The sequence below is a fragment of the Triticum urartu genome, chromosome 3A (assembly GCF_056163025.1).
Source record: "Triticum urartu cultivar PI428250 chromosome 3A, HENAU_Tu73, whole genome shotgun sequence".
Taxonomy (NCBI): Eukaryota; Viridiplantae; Streptophyta; class Magnoliopsida; order Poales; family Poaceae; genus Triticum; species Triticum urartu.
Window position 1 is genome coordinate 676,331,622 of NC_141875.1, and position 20,781 is coordinate 676,352,402.

At 45.1% G+C, this 20,781-nt stretch overlaps 2 protein-coding genes and 1 pseudogene across 2 annotated transcripts; 1 reads left to right on the forward strand and 2 right to left on the reverse strand.

Annotated features, from left to right (window-relative positions):
- The first annotated feature begins 300 nt into the window (after positions 1-300).
- Positions 301-4,736, forward strand: LOC125547169 (DNA (cytosine-5)-methyltransferase DRM2-like). Its single transcript, XM_087515972.1, has 7 exons — positions 301-381; positions 485-593; positions 679-725; positions 855-1,007; positions 3,183-3,282; positions 3,374-3,456; positions 3,552-4,736. The coding sequence occupies exons 1-7, from the start codon at positions 301-303 to the stop codon at positions 4,734-4,736; spliced, it is 1,758 nt and encodes a 585-aa protein (XP_087372098.1).
- A 1,390-nt stretch (positions 4,737-6,126) lies between these two features.
- LOC125549138 (FHA domain-containing protein FHA2-like) lies at positions 6,127-14,806 on the reverse strand (annotated as a pseudogene).
- A 1,924-nt stretch (positions 14,807-16,730) lies between these two features.
- Positions 16,731-20,204, reverse strand: LOC125545916 (uncharacterized). Its single transcript, XM_048709972.2, has 2 exons — positions 18,924-20,204; positions 16,731-17,183 (listed from the first exon to the last, which is right to left on the reverse strand). The coding sequence occupies exons 1-2, from the start codon at positions 20,133-20,135 to the stop codon at positions 17,145-17,147; spliced, it is 1,251 nt and encodes a 416-aa protein (XP_048565929.1). The 5' UTR covers positions 20,136-20,204; the 3' UTR covers positions 16,731-17,144.
- Between the last annotated feature and the right edge of the window lie 577 nt (positions 20,205-20,781).

Sequence of the window (20,781 nt, forward strand, 5' to 3'; positions counted from 1 at the left end):
TACTACATGTTGGCCGCTGACGACGACCTGGAGTAGTTAGGAGGATCCCAGGCAGGAGGCCTGCGCCTCTTTCGATCTGTATCCCAGTTTGTGCTAGCCTTCTTAAGGCAAACTTGTTTAACTTATGTCTGTACTCAGATATTGTTGCTTCCGCTGACTCGTCTATGATCGAGCTCTTGTATTCGAGCCCTCGAGGCCCCTGGCTTGTAATATGATGCTTGTATGACTTATTTTATTTGTAGATTTGTGTTGTGATATCTTCCCATGAGTCCCTGATCTTGATCGTACACGTTTGCGTGTATGATTAGTGTTGATGATGATGTTGAACCCTCATGGGCTCTGGACTTGTGGAACTTCGATGCTCCTAGCCCGTCCTCGTTGGTACGTCATGTAGTAATTGATTGTGTATTTAAGTACAATAGCTAGCCATACCTTGTTTTTATTAAGATCATAATGTGATATTGGTTTGTGCAACTATCAAAAGAGTTCTAATGGGTGGGCCAATGGGGAAGGGTCATCTCCTTCTTTAGTCAAGAGATATGTGGCAATGGGTTTCCCAAAAGAAATGGTCGTGACAAGCATCAAGGAGATTGGTAATAGAAGTAACAAATTTCATTTAATTTGTCTTATTTGTGTTTGCACCGTCCATCTAATCAAGGCTTTTGGTTTTCCTTTCAGGGCATAGTGACGAAAATGCATTGCTTGAGTTACTGTTGACCTATAAGGTATGTGTCGATGGGTGTTATTACTAAATTTATCCAATGGAGCTCTTGCTATGTGATGGCAAGGATCATATGTATCATGCACAAGAGAAAGTCTCTCAAAAGACTTGGGATCGGTGATGTCAACTGTAGGCAATAGGTGATGAAGATACATTGGGTAACGTCTCTACTTCTGGCTGCACCCTCCATAGAGTTGAAGATGGTGATGATCTTGATTTTGAGAGCTCGGATGGTGATGATGATGCTGGTGATACAGAGCCCAACTTTGGTGATTATAGTGATGAGGTATGATGATATATTTGAATTATTTCCCATTCATACCTTGCGCGCCCCTTTACATATTGTTTGAGCTTTGTTTATTTTTATCCTAGCATTTCATGAGTGTAGACTTGCGGAATGAAATTGGAACACCTGATTTTTTTACAAAGCATTCTCATCATGTTAAAGTTTTATCATGTAAGAGTTAATATAGGATATGAGGTTGACTACCATTAGACCAATGCCTCCCTCAAAGTACTCAAAGAGGCTGTGAAGGAGTAGAAACTGAGTGTATTGTTGTGTTGCTTGTTTGTAATTTTGACGAATTAGAAAATATATTTCTGTTAGACATCACTGTTTTTTCTTCAGTTCTTACGCATTTAAATGTTAGTTACTACAAGACATGTGACTTGAGGATGTTGGTTTTGAAACACTTGAACAAATCACACCAAGAGCAACATGTACGTGCAAAGCTAGCTTCAAACAAGCACACAAGCTAGTAGCTTGATTGATGAAGACTAGCTAGTAGGAATACGTGTTTGTCTCACCAAAACCTCCTGTGCGTAAGCTTTTCGTGGAGCTAGCTCTAGATTGGATCGATCGATTCATTTCGGCGCTGTCGCCGGAACTCCTACCTAACTTGACGACAAAAAACTCAGATCGACGGATTTGATGGCCACACAGGCTCGTGTGGAGCCTGTTCTATACTTTGTATTGCTTTTTCATGGGTTGATGTTTACAAGGGGCTGGGTACATGTATATATACTAGGCTAGTCTAGCTATCTCATGAACGAGATGCTAGGAAAACTAATCTTAGGTGGACTAGTAATTCTAGTTGGACACAAACTTGTGTTTATGCCTAACAGAGGATTTATGATGCTATGAGCAAATCATACTACATGTGGTGTAAACAAGAGAACATATACACATGCCACATGCGCTCTAACTTTAAGAATTCAAAATTTGCGCACCAATTATGCCCTTTGGTTTATTTTGTAGTCCAAGCTATAGTGTACAGTCGGAGTGATCTGAGAAGAGTTCGGAAAGAAGTAGAAGCGAAACTTGATAATTGTGAATACTGAAGAAAGATGCAGGCATATAGGTGGATATATATAATTATATCCTTGACTAGAGTAAAGTTTGTGCTGCACCCTATCTCATCACTTAACTGTAGAATCAAAGGAGGGTTGGAAACTAGCATGTAGGTTAGGAAGAATAGCATGTAGGTTAGGAAGAATAAGGTCTTCAATAATTGAATGGCATAGTTCAGGATTCTTTTTTTTTTTACTCTCAGTGACACAATATGAACATAGTACTAGAAAAGAATATCAAACTCACCCCAAGAAATGTTTCAAGAAGATCAACGTGTAAACCTATTAGCTGAGAAAACTGAGGGGGTCAAGAAATAAATTTTCAGCGAGAGTTGAATACCTGAAGTCACTTATTTAGAAATCTTGAAATGTAATATATATGATCTTGTAGCTGAATTTTATATTAGTTACGCAAATAAAATTTGTGAAGTGAATATTCTATGGTTCAATCCTATTCATGGCTAGAAATATGTAATGCCTGAAAACAACAAGTAGGGAGAGCATATGGAGTGTTTGTTCTCTATTACACCTTCTCAGAAAAAAAGATATGTCTTGATTGCTAGCAACCAATGAACCTGAAATAAGGTGGATGGGAATATCATCATGTTCTTGTGAAGACATGCATTTGCCTTATCATCAATATGTTTTAAAAAAATCATGAAAGTGTCATGAAGAGACCAGATGACTGTGTTTCACCACCATTATACATCATGTAACAAAGCTAGATGTGTACCTTCAGTTTATTCCAGTCCAGCACAACCAATACTTTATCTTGCTGGTAAAGCTAGTAGTTTCAAGCGTAAACCTATGATGAGCATCACCGTTCATGCATGTAGTAACTTTGTATTAATGTCACTCTCAAATAGCACCGGAGAATAACAAGTTGAGTTCCTAAATTATTTCATCGATTTAGTTCTCGTTCAATTTTTTTCTCTTGTTTCTGGGGAAGTAGGTGCTACTCGTTTCTTGATCATTTATTAGTTGTGGGGCCCCTTTTTCCTCTAGCCTTATATGTGTCGCTATGTAGTTGTATTTCCTTAGTTGGCATTAAGTAGTCAGTAATATGTATTAAGTGTTTTCCAATCTTAGTTTTCATTATACTTTTGTGCAGGATTTTTTACAAGAAATGTCTGAGAAGGACGAGAAAATCAACTCATTAGTAGATATGAGATTTTCTGAAGATGAAGCTAATATGGCTATTATAAGATGTGGTGTGGCTCTATTTTAAACTATTGCCTTGATGTTTATTTTTTCCATGGATAAGGCACGTTATGATATTTATTTCTGATTAAATTTTCCTAGGTGTGGATGGTGATCTCTTTGTATTAGTTGATTCGATTAGTGCATCACGGGTTGCAGGAAATTTGGACTTATCTAACCATCAGGTACTTTGTGGTTTAATGTACATTTGAATAAGAAAATCTTTTTGTTCTCTCAGTTTGATGTAAAGAACATTGCAATACGTGTACATTTGTGGCAGGTTACGGGAAGATGCTTCGATTCTTTGGAGGGAGAAAGAAAGCAAAGGTTGGTGGAAGAGAGAAAGAAAAAAAGGAAGCGATGTGGATGTACTGGACAGAGCAATCAACCCTCTTTGGATTGCAACCATGATGAACAGATGCTTCTTCCAAATCCAATGGTTGGATTTAACCTGCCCAATTATAGCCCATCATCAGTTAGGGTGACTAGAACGATTCTTGAACAAGATATGGGACCACCTTATTTCTACTACGAAAATGTGGCTAGAGCTCTCACAGGTGTATGGGCGACCATTTCAAGATCTCTGTATGACATTCAACCTGAGTTTGTAGATTCCAAACATTTGTGTGCAGCTGCAAGTAAAAGAGGCTACATACATAACTTGCCTATTGAGAACAGAGCACCTCTTCTTCCTTCTCCTCCAATGACCATATTTGAGGCATTCCCCCGTTACAAGAAGTGGTGGCCTTCCTGGGATCAGAGAACACAGTTCAACTGCTTGCTAACAGGTGTGGCAGGTCCAACGCTGACTGGAAAGATTGGGCGTGCTCTTGCAAGTGCGGGCACTCCACCATCTCAAAGTATTCAAAAGTATGTCATCGATCAGTGCAAAAGGTACAATCTTGTCTGGGTCGGAAAAAATAAGGTTGCTCGATTGGAGCCTCAAGAGATTGAATATCTACTTGGTTTTCCAAAGGACCACACAAGGGGACTCGGCGACACAAATAGATACAAATCTCTAGGCAACTCATTCCATGTTGATACTGTTGCTTACCACTTGTCAGTGCTAAAAGGCATGTTTCCCAATGGTGTTAATGTGCTGTCCTTATTCACTGGTATTGGAGGAGGAGAGGTAGCTTTGCACAGGTTGGGAATGAACATGAGGACAGTGGTTTCTGTTGAAATAGACAAAGCTAGTAAGAGGATTTTCAGGGATTGGTGGAATCAGACTCAAACGGGCACACTGATTGAGATTGATGATGTGAAATCTCTTACTGATGATCAAGTTGCAACATACGTTACTACATTTGGTGGCTTCGACTTGGTGATTGGGGGCAGCCCATGTAACAATCTTGCTGGGTGTAACCGATCCAGCCGTCATGGCTTGGAGGGCAAGCAATCTGTTTTGTTCCACCATTATGTCAGAATATTGAATGTCGTCAAGTCGGCTATGGCCAGGAAGTAGCCTAATCATTGCAGTTCTTGTTGTATCATTCAATGCTTTATATCTAGGAAGCGCAACTTATCTGTGTTTAAACGTTGAATTGATGTGGAGGGTTTTTATTTGGGAGAAATATCATATTGACATTTAGCCATACGATGTTTATGGTTGCTAACTGATTTAGATCTTGCTCGTGTTTATTTGGGAAAAGACTATTCTTGGTCCCCTCAACTATTTCAGAGCCTAATTTTGTACAGGCTGGGAGTACATTTAGTTCTACGAATTCCCTCCCTTCTAGTTTGTAGAAAAATGCCTTAGTGCTGGTTGCTCCAAATTCTGTTCAGCGGGCTCTTTTCGCCAACAGAATTTGTACATCTTTGATTTATTTGCAAACATGTCCCTCGGATGCATTCCGCGTTGAGGTAGCAGAATGGCATTGTGCTGGCAGCAGAACAGATTGTTTTCTTCATTTTTTGCATACGCTGCATCTGAACATAATTTTGCTAGCTGCGGAGAGGAGTTTCTGTTGCTGTTATATTTCTTGGAGACTACATCCAGAGGCAGTGGAGGATTTAAGACGCGCAAATTCAGGGTTTCCTACACTGTTATGTTCTGCATTTTCTGTTCAGATTGTATTCTGAAACAGTCGAAACAAAATATTTTGCCGCGCATTGCTGCTCCTCATTGGAAGCCTCCTGGTCCTCGTTGCTTTCACCCCTGAATCCTTGGACCTTGTTGTGAGTGAGTCTGAAGGATGGATGCCTATTCTCCAGCAAATGGATGATCTGTTGGTTCTCTTTTATATTCTTTTCTTCTACTCCCTCCGTTCCAAATTAGAAGGGAGTAAAAAAGAGGTGCCCATATGGCAGCTCATATTACCACAAAGCAGCTCATATTAACAAATTCAAACTGATCCAGACTATTAAGGCCCTTTCTGGGTTCTGTTTTATTCATGTAAGATTGCATCCAACATGACTGTAAGTCTGTAACCATGTTGACTTGACAATATAAGCTCGTTGCTCTAAAAAAGATTACTCGGGATACAGTGCACCATGCTGGCTGCTGCTGCTGGGAGCCACCGTGGCATTGCACCATGGTCCAAGCATCAGTGCGCCACCGCCTCACTGCGACAGGCTGCCATGTCGGGCGATAAGGACATGCTAAGTTCTGTAGTTCAAATATGAAAAGATACAAACTGAATACCACTTAAAAGTCAAAGTTTCCACACAACATTCTCAACACTACAGAGCTAAGACAGAGAAACTCGGGATACAATGCATCACAGCAATTCCATCTAACTGATTGCTCTCTCATACACAAATCAGGACACCACCCGGCCTTCTGGAAACTGCACTACAGGTGCGAAACGAAACACAAGAAAAGCTTAGACACAGCCTCGCTGGTCTGGTTCCATCTAGGATAGCAAGGAAACCAGCGAGACGAACTCTGAGATCGCCCTGCCCTTCCATTTTGTGTTAATGACGAAGTGCTCCGGGTGCTTCCTGAGCAGCTCCAGCAGCCCGAACCATGGCCTCCCCTTGGCTATAATCGGTGACTACTCCTCCCAGGTCAGGTACTTCCGCACCCTGGTGTGGTGCTAGACGTTGCCAAACCAGTCCACAAGCTGCGAGTAGACAAACAAGTATAAGACTTTGCATGTACAATGATTGAACCGTGTAAAAATAGTCTGATCATGCTTCATTGCTAATCTAAGGAAATTGCCAATAAAAAGGAGAACAAGACAACAACAACAACAACAACAACAACAACAATAATAATAATCATAATCATAATAATAGTGTTGTGACATGATACAGAATAGGAGGGATATCCCAGTAATGTGACATGATTAATTAATGAAAAATGAAGTTTTCCAGGATAGCTACCACAGGATATACTTGCAAGTCTTTCCCACTAATTGTAGAAGAGAAATGTAAATATCAGTAGAAAATCGTCCGTGGCGAGTCATGGCTCCACAAAAACGAAGCGACAAGATTCAGCACAAAACATGTTTGGAGTGACAAGTGAAGGATGCTAGCAGGCAAAGTCATGCATTAACAGGCTTAAAGCCTAAGAGCCTAAAGTTAACTGCCTTTGGATTTATATGATAGTTTTGACAAGTTATAGTACATACACCTCTTTCGAAACAGGCTTTCGCCCAGCTTTATATATATACCCAAACAGCCAAACCGATACAAAGTGGTAAGGAAACCCTCATACAAGGAGGTCAAAAGAAAAATAGTATGCCACCTGAGCAAGGGCACAAGTGCACCTTACCCCACTTCGAGCGTGAAAACAGGAGACGCAACACCTAACAAGAGACAACCAAGACTATTGAATAGGACTGGACCCTCACCACTTCGAGAAACCACCGTACACCATAGTACCGAACACACCGAGCCATTTATGGAAAGGGCCAACTCACCGTTGAGATAGCCTCCTTGTTCCGGGCCATGGAGCTCAGCTTCTGCTAGGATATAGCAAGGACCGAGAACAGATACCACGGAGACACTGTAAATGACAGGAGATCACTAGACCATCCCACGCTAGAGTCGAGGATGCTACAAGTCCAGGACAAGGCATGCTCGAAGCCGCTGGCCGGTTGCAACCAAAAGGGACCGGGGCTCCGCACTGACACCCTCAAGATGGTGATGATGCCAAGTGACACCGTCGTGCCCAAAAGGACGGACTATGGTTTTCACCCGGAGCCCTTGCATCAAGAGGGGACCCACAACAATGCATCCAAGAAGGAAGCGAAACTCGTAGGCGCTGCCATCGGCGGCGCCCGAGCGCGGAGCTTTTGCTAGGACTCTCACAAGTGCCACCTGCGGAGCCAAAGTTGCGACCCGATCTGTGAGGAGGGGACCACTGCCACTAGCGCAAGGCCTCGAGATCGAGACCAGGGAGCCGCCACCACCAAAGCCACAATGACACTAGGATCATCCGCTACCCCTCCCCTTGCTACCCTCATAGCCCAAAAGGAGACGCCACCACTACCGCAACGCTACTCGCTGCAGAGCCAACTGTGTAGCCTCAACATCCAAGGTCATCGCCCTGGCATCCAGGAGAGACACACCATCACCGTCAGGGCACCAGGCCGCCGAAAAGCAAGCACCTTCAGACAGACAACGCAAGGGCGGAACCGTCGTGTCATAGCTCCACCACGATCAGGGCCAGCCAACACAGATGCTGACCCACGAGCAGAGGAAAAATGGCAACGGGTGCCAGATCCCCTCTGGATCCAGCCCCGCCATGGACGGGAATGAGGATCATCGGCTCTAACCAGCATCACTTCGCAGGCCAGCCCACCATGCAATGTCGGGGTGGCACCCAACCGAAGCGGACCGCCTGAGTAGCTGGCCTCCACGGGCCAGATCCAGCCGTTTGGATCTGACTAAGAAACAATGGCGAGGCCCACTACCGGCGAAACCCTAGATTGTGCAAGATACTAGACGCCACCTACTACTGACGAAACCCTAGATCCTGCAAGATACTGGACGTCGAAGCTACGCAGGCCATCGGGGGAGTTGCCCCGTGCCACCCTAGACGACCGTGTGGCCCCATTTCTGGCCACCACGGATGGGCCACCCACCGTGTAGCCGTCGTGGCTCTAAGCGCGCCCGCACAGCACAACGCCACTGCCAGCCGATAGCACCTTGCGCCGTCGGGATTGCATTGTAACGCCCTCGATGCGGCTATATCTCCCACGTGTCGAAGCACGACTTAGAGGCATAACCGCATTGAAAGCAATGTCGCAAGTGAGGTAATCTTCACACAACCCATGTAATACACAAGGGAAAGAGATACATAGTTGGCTTACAATTGCCACTTCACACAATTACATGAATAAAGCATTACATCAACCAAATACAATCAAGGTCCGACTACGGAACCAAAATAAAAGAAGACCACCCCAAATGCTACACAGATCCCCGATCGACCCCAACTGGGCTCCACTACTGATCAACTAGGACGAAACAACACAAAGGGGAAGATCTTCATCGAGCTCCTCCTTAAGCTTGGTTGCGTCACCTGCTCGATAACATCGGCACCTGCAAACTGGTTTTGGAAGTATCTGTGAGTCACGGGGACTCAGCAATCTCACACCCTCGCGATCAAGACTATTTACGCTTATGGGTAAGGTAAAAGGTGTGAGGTGGAGCTGCAGCAAGTGACTAGCATATATGGTGGCTAACATACGCAAAAGAGAGCGAGAAGAGAAGGCAAAATCACGGTCGAACAACTATGATCAAGAAGTGATCCTAGAACAACCTACGTCAAGCATTACTCCAACACCGTGTTCACTTCCCGGACTCCGCCGAGAAGAGACCATCACGGTTACACACGCGGTTGATGTATTTTAATTAAGATCAACTTCAGGTTTTCTACAACCGGACATTAATAAATTCCCATCTGCCCATAACCGCGGGCATGGCTTTCGAAAGTTCAAATCCCTGCAGGGGTGTCCCAACTTAGCCCATCACAAGCTCTCACGGTCAACGAAGGATATTCCTTCTAGCGGGAAGACCCGATCAGACTCGGAATACCGGTTACAAGACATCCTCGATAATGGTAAAACAAGTCCAGCAAGACCACCCGCTGTGCCGACAAATCCCGATAGGAGCTCCACATATCTCGTTCTCAGGGCACACCGGATAAGCTAAGCGTACGGGAGCCAACGTAACCCAAGTTGCCAAGGGACGGCCCCGCACGGTGCTCTGGGTTGGACCAACACTTATAGAAGCACTGGCCCGGGGGGGTTAAAATAAAGATGACCCTTGGGCTGGCCTAACCCAAGGGGAAAAGAGGCTAGGTGGTGAATGGTAAAACCAATGTTGGGCCTTGCTGGAGGAGTTTTATTCAAAGCGAACTGTCAAGGGGTTCCCATTATAACCCAACCGCATAAGGGATGCAAAATCCGGGAACATAACACCGATATGACGGAAACTAGGGCGGCAAGAGTGGAACAAAACACCAGGCATAAGGCCGAGCCTTCCACCCTTTACCAAGTATATAGATGCATTAATTAAATAAGAGATATTGTGATATCCCAACAAAATATCCATGTTCCAACAAGGAACAAACTTCATCTTCACCTGCAACTAACAACACTATAAGAGGGGCTGAGCAAAGCGGTGACATAGCCAAACAACGGTTTGCTAGGACAAGGTGGGTTAGATGCTTGGCTTAACAATATGGGAGGCATGATAAGCAAGTGGTAGGTATCGCCGCATAGGCATAGCAAAAAAGCAAGCAACTAGCAAGCAAAGATAGAAGTGATTTCAAGGGTATGGTCATCTTGCCTGAAATCCCGCAAGAAAGAAGAGCGAGTCCATGAAGAAGACAAATGAACGGAGCCGAACGGATCCTCACAAACGCGAAGTTACCGGAACCAACCCGAAGAAGCAACACCGGAAAGAAAGCACACAACATAGTAAACAACCAACACATGAACATGGTATGATATGCGGGATGCGGTATGCGGTGCATATGCATGATTTGGAAAGGAATGATTGAACCTGGCCTCAACTTGGAAATCCAAGAGTGCCACTGGAGAGGTGAGGTGATTTCGGTTGAAATTGATATAAAGATCACCGGAATCGGATGCACGGTTTGGAAATGGCAAGCAAAATAAATATGGCACCGGTCTGCGATAAACAGCAAGTAGCCATCTAAATGCATCAAGATAAATATGCTACAGCACTCAAACATGACAACAAAATACATGGAAGAGATCCACTCATGAAGCTTGACAAAAGATGAACACTGAGCTACGGCTAATTCACTCAATAACAGGTTCAAACAAGCATGGCAAAAGTGCAAATGATAACAGGTTTCAGACTTGGTGAAATTAACACAAGTCTGAAATTTATCATCAGGAAGCACACTTTAGAGCATGAAAACTACAAGTTACAGGAACTTAACATGGCAAGGCGAGGCATGGCATGAGGCTACTCAAAGCACTTAACAAAAGTCCCTTAGTGACCTTGAGCCAAAAGGGATTAGAAAATATATTTGCAAGCATGTGAACATGGCAAAAACATAAACAGATTCAGACTTAGTGAAAAACTAGAGCATGCAAAACAGTTAACGAGTAGGCATGTTTACGAGCTCGATGCACTCACTACAGAGCATGGCATGACAAACTAAGCATACACCCATCAAGAAGACATAGCATAGGAGCTAGACATGGCAAGAACAACAACATAGCATGCACGGATCAATAGCAACAACCTCGGCAAAATTGCTAAACATGTCAACAATCTGCCAGGATCATTTTATAGCAAAAGTAGAGCTCGGTTGACTCAAGTTAGGGTGCTCCATAAATGCAAACAAAGATACGGATGGATAGAGAACCACAATATTAACAAAACATCCTTACTGATCATCCTCAAAAGAGACACGGATCACTAGGAAACAACATGAACATATGGCATAACAACAAAAATCAGGACAAAGACTTAGTGAAATTGTAAGTCCCTAAAATCAGCATTAGCGATTACGCTACTTTGCATGCTTGTGCTAGTCACCACAAATATCACAAAAATACATGGCAGACACCCCTGTAAAGATGGCATGGCATATAATAAAACAATGTAGAGCTCAGGATCATAGCATGCACACATTAATCATGGCAAAAATGACAAAAGGCCATTTGCTGAAACAGATCTGACATAATCATCACATAGCCCTCTTCCAACAGCATTTCGGGCATCAAGATGAGCTCAAATGAAAATGATGCAATGAGATTAAATGATGTACTCGTCGAGACGAACATTTTGATATGCTACACGCACGAATCGGAGCTACGATGATGAAGTTATAATGCGTTAAAAAGAGGATAAAATATTAGGGTTCGAGGGGAAAAGTCAACCGAGGAGGTTCCAGATCCAGATCGGGATCCGACACTGTAGCAAGCGGCGCGCGCGAACCGAGGTTGACCGGAGCATCGCCGGAGGATGGAGATGGCCGGAGTAGGAGGGAGAGCTCGCTGGGGAAGGGAGCTCCGGTGGAGGTAGCGAGGCCGGACGGCAACGAGGGCGGAGCGGCGCGGTCGCCGGCGCGGAGGACGGCGGTCGCCGGCGCGGAGGTGCGAGGCGAGACGGCGTCGGCGCGGTGGCGGAGCCGGGGTGGCTCGGGCGGTGCTCGCCGGCGCGGGGCGGCGCGGCAGGGAGCGGAAGGCGGCGTGGGCATGGTGCCAGGCGGCGGTGGTTGCGGGCTCGCGCGGGCCCGATCTGGGTCCCGCGGGCCGCGGCGGCGGAGGGAGCTGAGGTGGCGACCTCTCGTTGGCTGAGGCGACGGAGGCGGTGACGTGTCGCCACAGGATTGGTGGAGGTGAGGTGGCCGGTGCGCACGGACATGTCCGGCGCGGCGGAAAGAATTGTCCGGCGGCGCGGGGAGGAGTTTGTTAGGGTTTGTACCGCGAATTTCGGGAGGGGATCACATATATATATATATATATGTAGAGGGAGCTAGGAGAGTCCAAATGAGGTGCGGTTTGCGGCCACGCAATCGTGATCGAACGACCGAGAGGATGGAGGAGGTTTAAGTGGGTTTTTGGCCACTTTGGAGGGGTGTTGGGCTGCAACACACACGAGGCCTTTTCGGTCCCTCGGTTAACCGTTGGAGTATCAAACGAAGTTCAAATGGCACGAAACTTGACAGGCGGTCTACCAGTAGTAAACCAAGGTCGCATGACAAGTCTCGGTCCAATCCGAAAACGTTTAACACCCGCACACGAAAAGAGGTAGAAAGGGACATCGGGTGACATAGGAGCGCCGGATTGCAAAACGGACAACGGGGAAAATGCTCGGATGCATGAGACGAACATGAATGCAAAAGAAATGCACATGATGACATGGTATGAGATGCATGACACGCAAGTAATGACATGGTAACAACAGCGAATAATTGGAGAACACCTGGCACATCAATCTCAGGGCGTTACATGCATGAGGGGAAAGGAGAGCCCTGCCGCAGCCCATTGCAACCAGGCTTCGCCCGGCGGCGTGACTTAGGAGGGTGGGGGGTGGAGAGGGCTGCCCGCCCAGCCACCGCGTGGTGGTGGCACGGACGAGCAAGAGGAGGTCGCATTTTTTCATCCTCCACTGAAACCTTCCACATCATGGTACATACACCTACAGGCTACAACTAAGCTATATTAGACAGGCAGGGATGCTAGCACCTGACCTCCATCCGCAGATGATATTCTCAGTATGCAGTTTGCATTATTATTCTTTTGAATCAGGAAGACTTCTTTTAGTGTCATAAATTCTGATGATATTCTATATCAGAAGTTAAACTGTAATTGTATGGACCATCCCATCAATCAATGTATAAACACAGTAAACTACTTTCAGTATATTTAACTTTTCCAAGCCAGAGCAAGACTAATTAGGTTAGGCGTACTTTAGCTTCAGGATAGAAGTTGGGTAGCAAATACGTGTGTTTTTCCATGACAAACCTCTGTGTGAAGTTTTCTCGTAGGCATATATTGTCCAGGACCACAGATGTCAGATAACACAATCGCAACAGATGACATGACTTCCTTCTCTTCCAATTGAAGGATGTGCTGGTTGTCCACATCCCGGTCACCCCTCAACCTTATTTCTGGTCTATTGTCTGCACACACTAAAAGAAGCAAGTTCAGGTCAGATCAAACAAATATTTCCCTGCACATGGTAAAAGATAATGAATTTGGTCTTTCACTGGACAGAACTCCAAAGGTCCATAGCTGGAAGTTTGGAAACAAGAACAAAGGTCACTAACAGCTTCTAAAACTTGCATCATACCATTTCCTAATTCATAATTCTTCATAGAATGTCGGCTGCTTCAGTGATAGAAATATCATAGATAATGTACTTAATTTCTCCCTAGAAACTAAGATTGGAAGATGTGAAAGACATTCAGATTGAAGCATCTTGGTGTGCATCTTTCGATGTGCGAATATAACTGCATCTCTGCTACTCTTTTTCTCCTATAAAAGGTAAAAACATAAGAGATGCAGTTATGTTCACACATCATGATGTGCCAATTCGGATATAAAGCATCATGTTCTTACATAACACCACTTGCAATAGCAACTAATAATGTATGTGTACTTGCAGTAAACATATGGTGAGAGTTGCTTAAGGGATATTTCCGCGACATTACAGCTGTGTTATAATGTGCATATCTATCTCTAATATGTAATGTTGCAATATCAACATCATCTTACTTTGTAGCCATCAGTTGCAACATGCAAATAACGCGTACAGCCAGATTGAGTGACTGAACAACCAAAATCATCATCAGCTCTACATATTTTTTAGAAGAGAAACAAGACGACAAGGAAGGGAAAGTATACACAGTAAAAATGCAGAGCAAGGATTATGTATCACCTTCGCCGATTGTTCCTATTGGTTCAACATTGATTCTGTGCCCACCATAGATGTCCAAATCTCTGGGAGACTTTTCGGTTCTCTTCAGCTTGCCCTTCATTCCACTTGCACTGACACCATTCCCAACGTCATCAGTCATCACTATCCTGGCCATAATCACCTTCAGGGAGGCGGTCATGGAAATCGGACACACGAGGGTGCCCTGGCTGCACATACGATGGAAGTGCGATATGTGACGGAATAAAAGGGGCTTGTCGAGCAGCGGCAAGCGAGGCAAAGATAGACCTCGTGGGCAGGAGGAAGTAAAACTTCTTGTCCCCAATCTGAAGGAGGTCCTGCGAGTCAAGCTTAACAGTAGGATTCCAAGGGAGATGCAGGACACCCTCAACAAGGCAGCCGTTCTTGCCGATGACCTCGAGCGCGAAGCGGCAGTGCTGGAAGTCGTAGAATATCCACGCGTGGTGGCGCGAGATGTTCATCCCCCCACCAAGGCTGGAGAGATCGACATCCACAGTCGACTTCTTGCTGTTGCGGCCCAGCATGATCGAGTAGGTCTGCATGTAGTACTCGAAATCCTCACCCTGCAGCTTGGCGAACCCTGCCTCCACCTCACCATCACCGGCGGGCATTGCACAAGCACCCTCAACATGAGGCATATTGGCTTCAGTTGAATCCCCAATTTTTCGGCAAGATTAGCTGTGCCCCCCACCTCAGACCGATCAACCTAATCAAACAATGGATAGGAGGAACAGGTTAATTAATAGGGCACCAAGCGGCGACCAATCAATGAAAAAAATGCTCATGCATAACGCTGAGACAAGCAGGGTGCAGTGAGATACAATGGGTATATGCAACCTCCATCCTAGCAGGGTCCGAAACAAGTTGAAAACAGCTGCCTTATATATGCAACCTATTCATGATAGCAGTGATAAATTGAAATCTCAAATGAGCTACAATACAGAATCCAAGTAAATAGTTTGAAGCTCTGTTGTGCTGTGGTGTGCTACAATAGTTTGAAGTTCCCTAAATTTTCAGTCATGCCAAGTGATATTTCAGCTGTAGTGCACCAGCCCTCTTACCGGAGCTTCGTCAGCGGAGCCTGCCACCGCCTCCGCTCTCCGGCGTCGCCGTCGCGGGGAAGAATGGATGTAGGACCCGTTTCCGATTCTGCGCGGCTCCCTCCTACACTCCGGTCGCCGGCGCTGCTCCTCTCCCGTCCCCGGCGCCAAGAAAGACCTGTCCCAGGCCCGGCAGGACACTCCGCCGCGGCGCGACTGAGGGACTTCCCTGCCGGCTGGAGAAGAAGCCGGCGGCGGCGGCTCCGATCTGGTTGGGTTCGAAGACTGAGCACGGCCACTGGAGACGTGCGGAAGGCAGTGGCTGGCTGCTACATCAAAGTTCGGCCCATCAGGCTATCTGCTGCCTACACTACATACATGAATGTTCACAGAACATGTGTCCATAAACCCTAAAAAATTCAGATCCAAATTCAAATTGCAGAATGAGAAGGAAAAAAGACAAAATCAGCATGAATAGCGTCAATAAAAATAAAAACATGAATAGTGTGAAGACTACACTATTTACAATAGATTTGTCTTTTTTGTTTCTCAATGTGTACATCGAATTTGGATCTAAAGTTTTGAGGGTTTGTATATACATATGTTGTGAATATCCATGATTTTTTTGGATTTTTTTGAAACATTTTTTTTCCAAATTGGTATCATGTGAACATCTAAGTATTGGTATCACCTGATGTTTTCCCGTACACTATATACACAACTGATGACAAAAAAAAGGGCTAACGCACACTTCATCGCGCCGTTCTTCACACGTGGGACTAATTTATTTTTTCTTGTGCAAGTTGTTGCGGTCAGTTGTTTCATTTTGATTTTATCTGCGTTGACTAGGTTTTAACTATGTTATGGCGGTGTTTATTCTTTTTTCATTTGTTGTACCGGGGTGCTGTTGAAGATGATATTTGTTCTGAAATGATAGCCGAGTTGTTCGGCATGTGGTGGTGCCATCCTTATACATTTTGACCTCGTCATCGGCCCGGCGTGTGAGCCCCTTGGGGGCTACTATTCCACGCTGAAAAACCATGGAATTGTTGTTATAACGTTCACATGGGCCAGCCCACAAACCTCTTGCTCGCTTAGCATTTTTTCGATCGCTCCATTGCTATATTATAAAAAGGCTGGGAATCCTTTTTAAAAAAATTCATTAAATCAAAAGATGTTCATGGATTTTTTAAAAACTTTTATTTTTAAAATGTTGCATACTAGAAAAAACATGATTTTTCAGAAAATATTTGAGAATTAAAAAACATGGATTTCAGAAAACCAAATCTGAAATAAAGTTCACAAACTTTAAAATTATTTATAAACTTTAAAAACATTAATGTATTTAAAAAATATTCAAGAATTTTAAAAAATATTCAAGGATTTTAAAAGTGTTCAGAAGTTTTTGAAATGTTCACAATTTTCAAGAGATGTTCATGAATTAAAATATGAAAAAAATTAAAATAAAAAAAGCAACACTTCTTTTGGCACGGGCAGCAGCATGCAAGGGCCACTGGTTTTTGAGGCAACCGTAATGACAGTGAACCAATGATTTGTACAAAAATGTCTGACATCTTGAGTGAAATCAAAGAGCAACAACATGCCCTCTTACACCCATTCATACTCCACAAATCTGAATTTCACATACAACTATAAATTTCTGTGTACAGGGAAAAAATGAGTACAGAGTACAAGTCTCATCCTTGGACCAACAGTCCAACACTAATCAGTTTACCTAGATTTTTAGTTGTTGTACAAGCTAAAAAGCTCCGTCCATGTGAAGGTAAATCAGTCAAAGGCCAAGAACAAGAGCACAGCATATAGCATACATGGCGCTGGCGGGCACTGCACATCCCTCTTGATCTTACTAACCGCGTCCTCGAGTTTTGCTTCCAGCTCGATCTCACCTTATAGAGTTGGAGGCCAGGATCAGCTGCTGCAGGACCACCTCGGGCCTCCCGATGGCCCTGGTCAGCTGCCTTCGAACACTCGGGTCATCTTCTGTCGAGAGATCTGACAGCCCTAACAATCCCCTGCGCGAAGAAGCAAAGGTCAGCAACTTCAGACCCAAGAACAAAACGGCCACACATTAGTTGCTTTAGTATGCGAAGTGACAAGGTTGTATGCTACCAGCTGAATAAAACGAATACATGCTTTCAGTTAGTTCATAATAAAACAGTTGTTGAAAGTAACAGAACTGGAGTGCAAAACTCATAAGGAAGTAGCAGCAGCTACGATCACCCTTATGATCTGAAGTACCAATAGGGAGGACTTTAACTGCATAACATCATTTTTGCAATGACTCTAAACGTCTAATACCATTCCCATCTTATGTACTGAACTACTGAACTTGCCAAATGTAGAAACATATGCTCAACATCCTCATTAACCTGACCGGATGAGACACCATCAATTGGGCACTTCAGTAGAGCATATACTTCTTAATATATCATGAAAATTCGATAGCTTATAAAAAAAATTGGACTCTACATTTTGAACGGATTCAGGTGCACTATCACTTATAAAAGCATGCAGAAGGGGATGAGATGAATTTTCTGAACATATTGAATATACCAAAACTGAGCTTAAAGCGCATGTGAAATGCTGATAAGCCAGTGGATGAGCTATAAAACTCTGTCGGGCACAAGGGCACTACCCATAGATACATGACCATGGCCACTACCATAGATACATGACCACTTCTTATAATGCTATAAACATCACTAACCACACTGCCAAAGAAAATGTAACTTCCCAATACATCTTCCACATGTTACTAAACACATCAGACATTCCAACAACGTATAAGAGTTCCCCCTTTTATGGAATTGGACTGCTCTTGGGTTATCTACTGCTTAACCATACAAAGCTCTGCAGGTGTTCGCAGCAGGGAGATCTACCAATCAGTAGGAATTTCCACTACCTAAGTTTGTTCTTCCATCTAATTTCAGGAGTAGGCTACTAAGACTTGTCATATTCATATCTGTATTTTGAATAATTATTTACAGCTTCAAGCTCTGGGACCTGATCACAAATTAGAGAATCTAATTGAAGACATTTTCTGGAAAACAGTCACAAATCTTAGTTGTTTATTTGCATCTGTCTCACTTCAATTATCTTAAATCAGAAGGATATAAGGTATGCGAGTAATATTTACAGCAGGGATATACAGTTTTTTGCTTAACTGTCTGACAGGCTTAAAAAAGCAACAACAAAAAAACCACTTGAGTAGGAGAACATTGTTATTGAGGATATAGGTATGGAAAGTACTCCCTCCGTTCCAAAATAGATGACTCAACTTTGTACAAAGTTAGTACAAAGTTGGGTCATCTATTTTGGAACGGAGGGATTAGTACTTACAAGATCTATAGTTTCTTCATACATGGAAAATGAAAGGGGTACAGGTTGTGTACCTTCAATTTGTATAGTGAAATGAACAAAGGGTCTTAAGATCTAATTTACATGACTGCAGCACACCAAAGTTTACACATTTGAATTGCTAAGCTCAATATCTTGCAATATCTATATCCTCAGTGTTTTTTATTGAAATGAGAAGAGGTTTACACACCAAAGTTCTTAGGATATCTTGCAATACACTTCTGCAAACTTCAGGGTTTTTTATTTAAATGAAAAGAGGTTCTTAATATCCAACATACATGACTGCAACATCTAGTCTTATAGGAAGAGAAATAACTGAAAGTGCATACCTTCCTATATTACAGAGGTCATACTCAGTGACGATATTAAAGATATCAAACACATGGGGATCATACCTCTTGATCATGTCCTATGTTCAGTGCTGGGAATATAGGCGGCCAGATCGTCATAACAGGAGAGATGCGTACAGCCACACTTGTACACTCATGTTCATCTGCCATCCTCTGATACACCATCTTAACCACCCTGCTACTGGGTTGAACATAAAAGATAACACCGCTTGATGGATGATCCAAGAACACAAAGTCAGCATTGTCTCCGACGGCAGCAACATTAAGATATTCACAAGGCACCCAACTGTCACCCGCAAGACGTGCGCATGCTTCGAGAACAGAAAACGTGTCCACCAAGAGCCAACCGCCTGCACCATGGTTGTCACCTGTCATCCGATGAAGCCACACGCTGAGCTGAAACCGGTCCGCAGTGACAAGATAGATCCCGGAACCCTCCGCGGATGAGAGCATGTAATTGTACCGCACTCCAGCTGGTAGCTGTAGGATCACGAACGTTGCCGTGGCCAAATCTAGACCCAGGGTGTACCCAAAGCCGGTCACCACGAAGACCTTGCCATGGACGGGTGGTAGCATTTTTGCAAAGAAGGTTGCAGCATACTGGAGCTCTATCTCTGTCATGGCGGTGGTAGGGACGCCCCATCCGCCGGATCCCAGCACGTACACCTCCGCACGGACTTCTCGCTGGACCTTCCACAGATTCACCAAGGTGATGCCGTCGCGCCCCCCATCCTCGGGCAGGAAAATCTGAGTGAATGCCCCCTGGGTGGGCTCCTGCGGGTGACGGCGGGTCGGCGGGATCGGTGGGAGGGCCGCTTCGGGCTCCCCGGAGAGCAGCGGCGCGAGGACGGAGTGCTTGAATGTTCCCTTGCGGAGGGACTCGACGATGAGGCGGCCGTTCCGGCAGTGCTCGATGCGCTGGCCTCCGCGGGCGAAGGCGTGGGCGCAGGAGGAGGCCGCGCGGCGCGAGAGGGCGGCGAGCTCCGGGGGCTGCGGGAGAGGCACGAACTTGAACGGTCTCACCGAGTAGCCGGCGCAGACGCCGAGGACGCGGGGCGGGTTGCGCTCGCGGAAGCGGCGGAGGAAGGCCGGGTCGGAGGCGTGGTGGAGCCACCCCTTGGAGACGAGGGCGGCGCAGACGAGGAAGTTGGGGAAGCCGAGGCGGATGAGGATCTCGCGGAGGAGGTCGTCGTCGCCGAGGACCGACGCCGCCGATGCGGCCGCGGCCGCCGCCGGAGCCCGTCCGTCGCCGTCCATATTTTTGGGGATTTTCAGACGGAGAGGGATTTCGTCGCAGATCTGGTGACTCTGCAGAGTCGCCCTCTGCCGTCCATACACGCTGCAGAACTTTAGCCCACCACATCTGCCGTTCAATCCAGATCTGATGGCAGAGATGAGGCGAAGGCAAAAAAAATCAGGACTTGTTTTTTTAGAGCAAGCAAATTGCATATCGTAAATTTTTTTTTTAAGGCATAGGGTTCAGGCAAGCTCCCACCACAGCCGATGAGAAGCAAACCTACTCAAACTTAAGCACACACAAATACAACTCCAACGCATCAAAGAATGTCCCAACCAAACCAACAAAAATGTGTCTCAACCAACTCCAGCTCACCTTCAAAGAGCAACAACTCTAAACGAACTATCCTTTCCGACGCACCAACCACCCTGATTGTCTAAAAGAGTTGACGGATGGGTCTCGGGACTAAGACAGCTCCGAGAAAGTCATCGTCTTGAACTCACCCGCAATGACGTCCCTAGCACCCCTCACAAGCAATCTAGAACAACGGCAGGCACCAAAGGAATGCAACATAGAACCTCCAACTCGTGTCTCCATAAATAATGGTCCCAATGGAGGAACGACATCGAGGACGCCACCATTGTCGATCTGAAACTAAACCTAGGC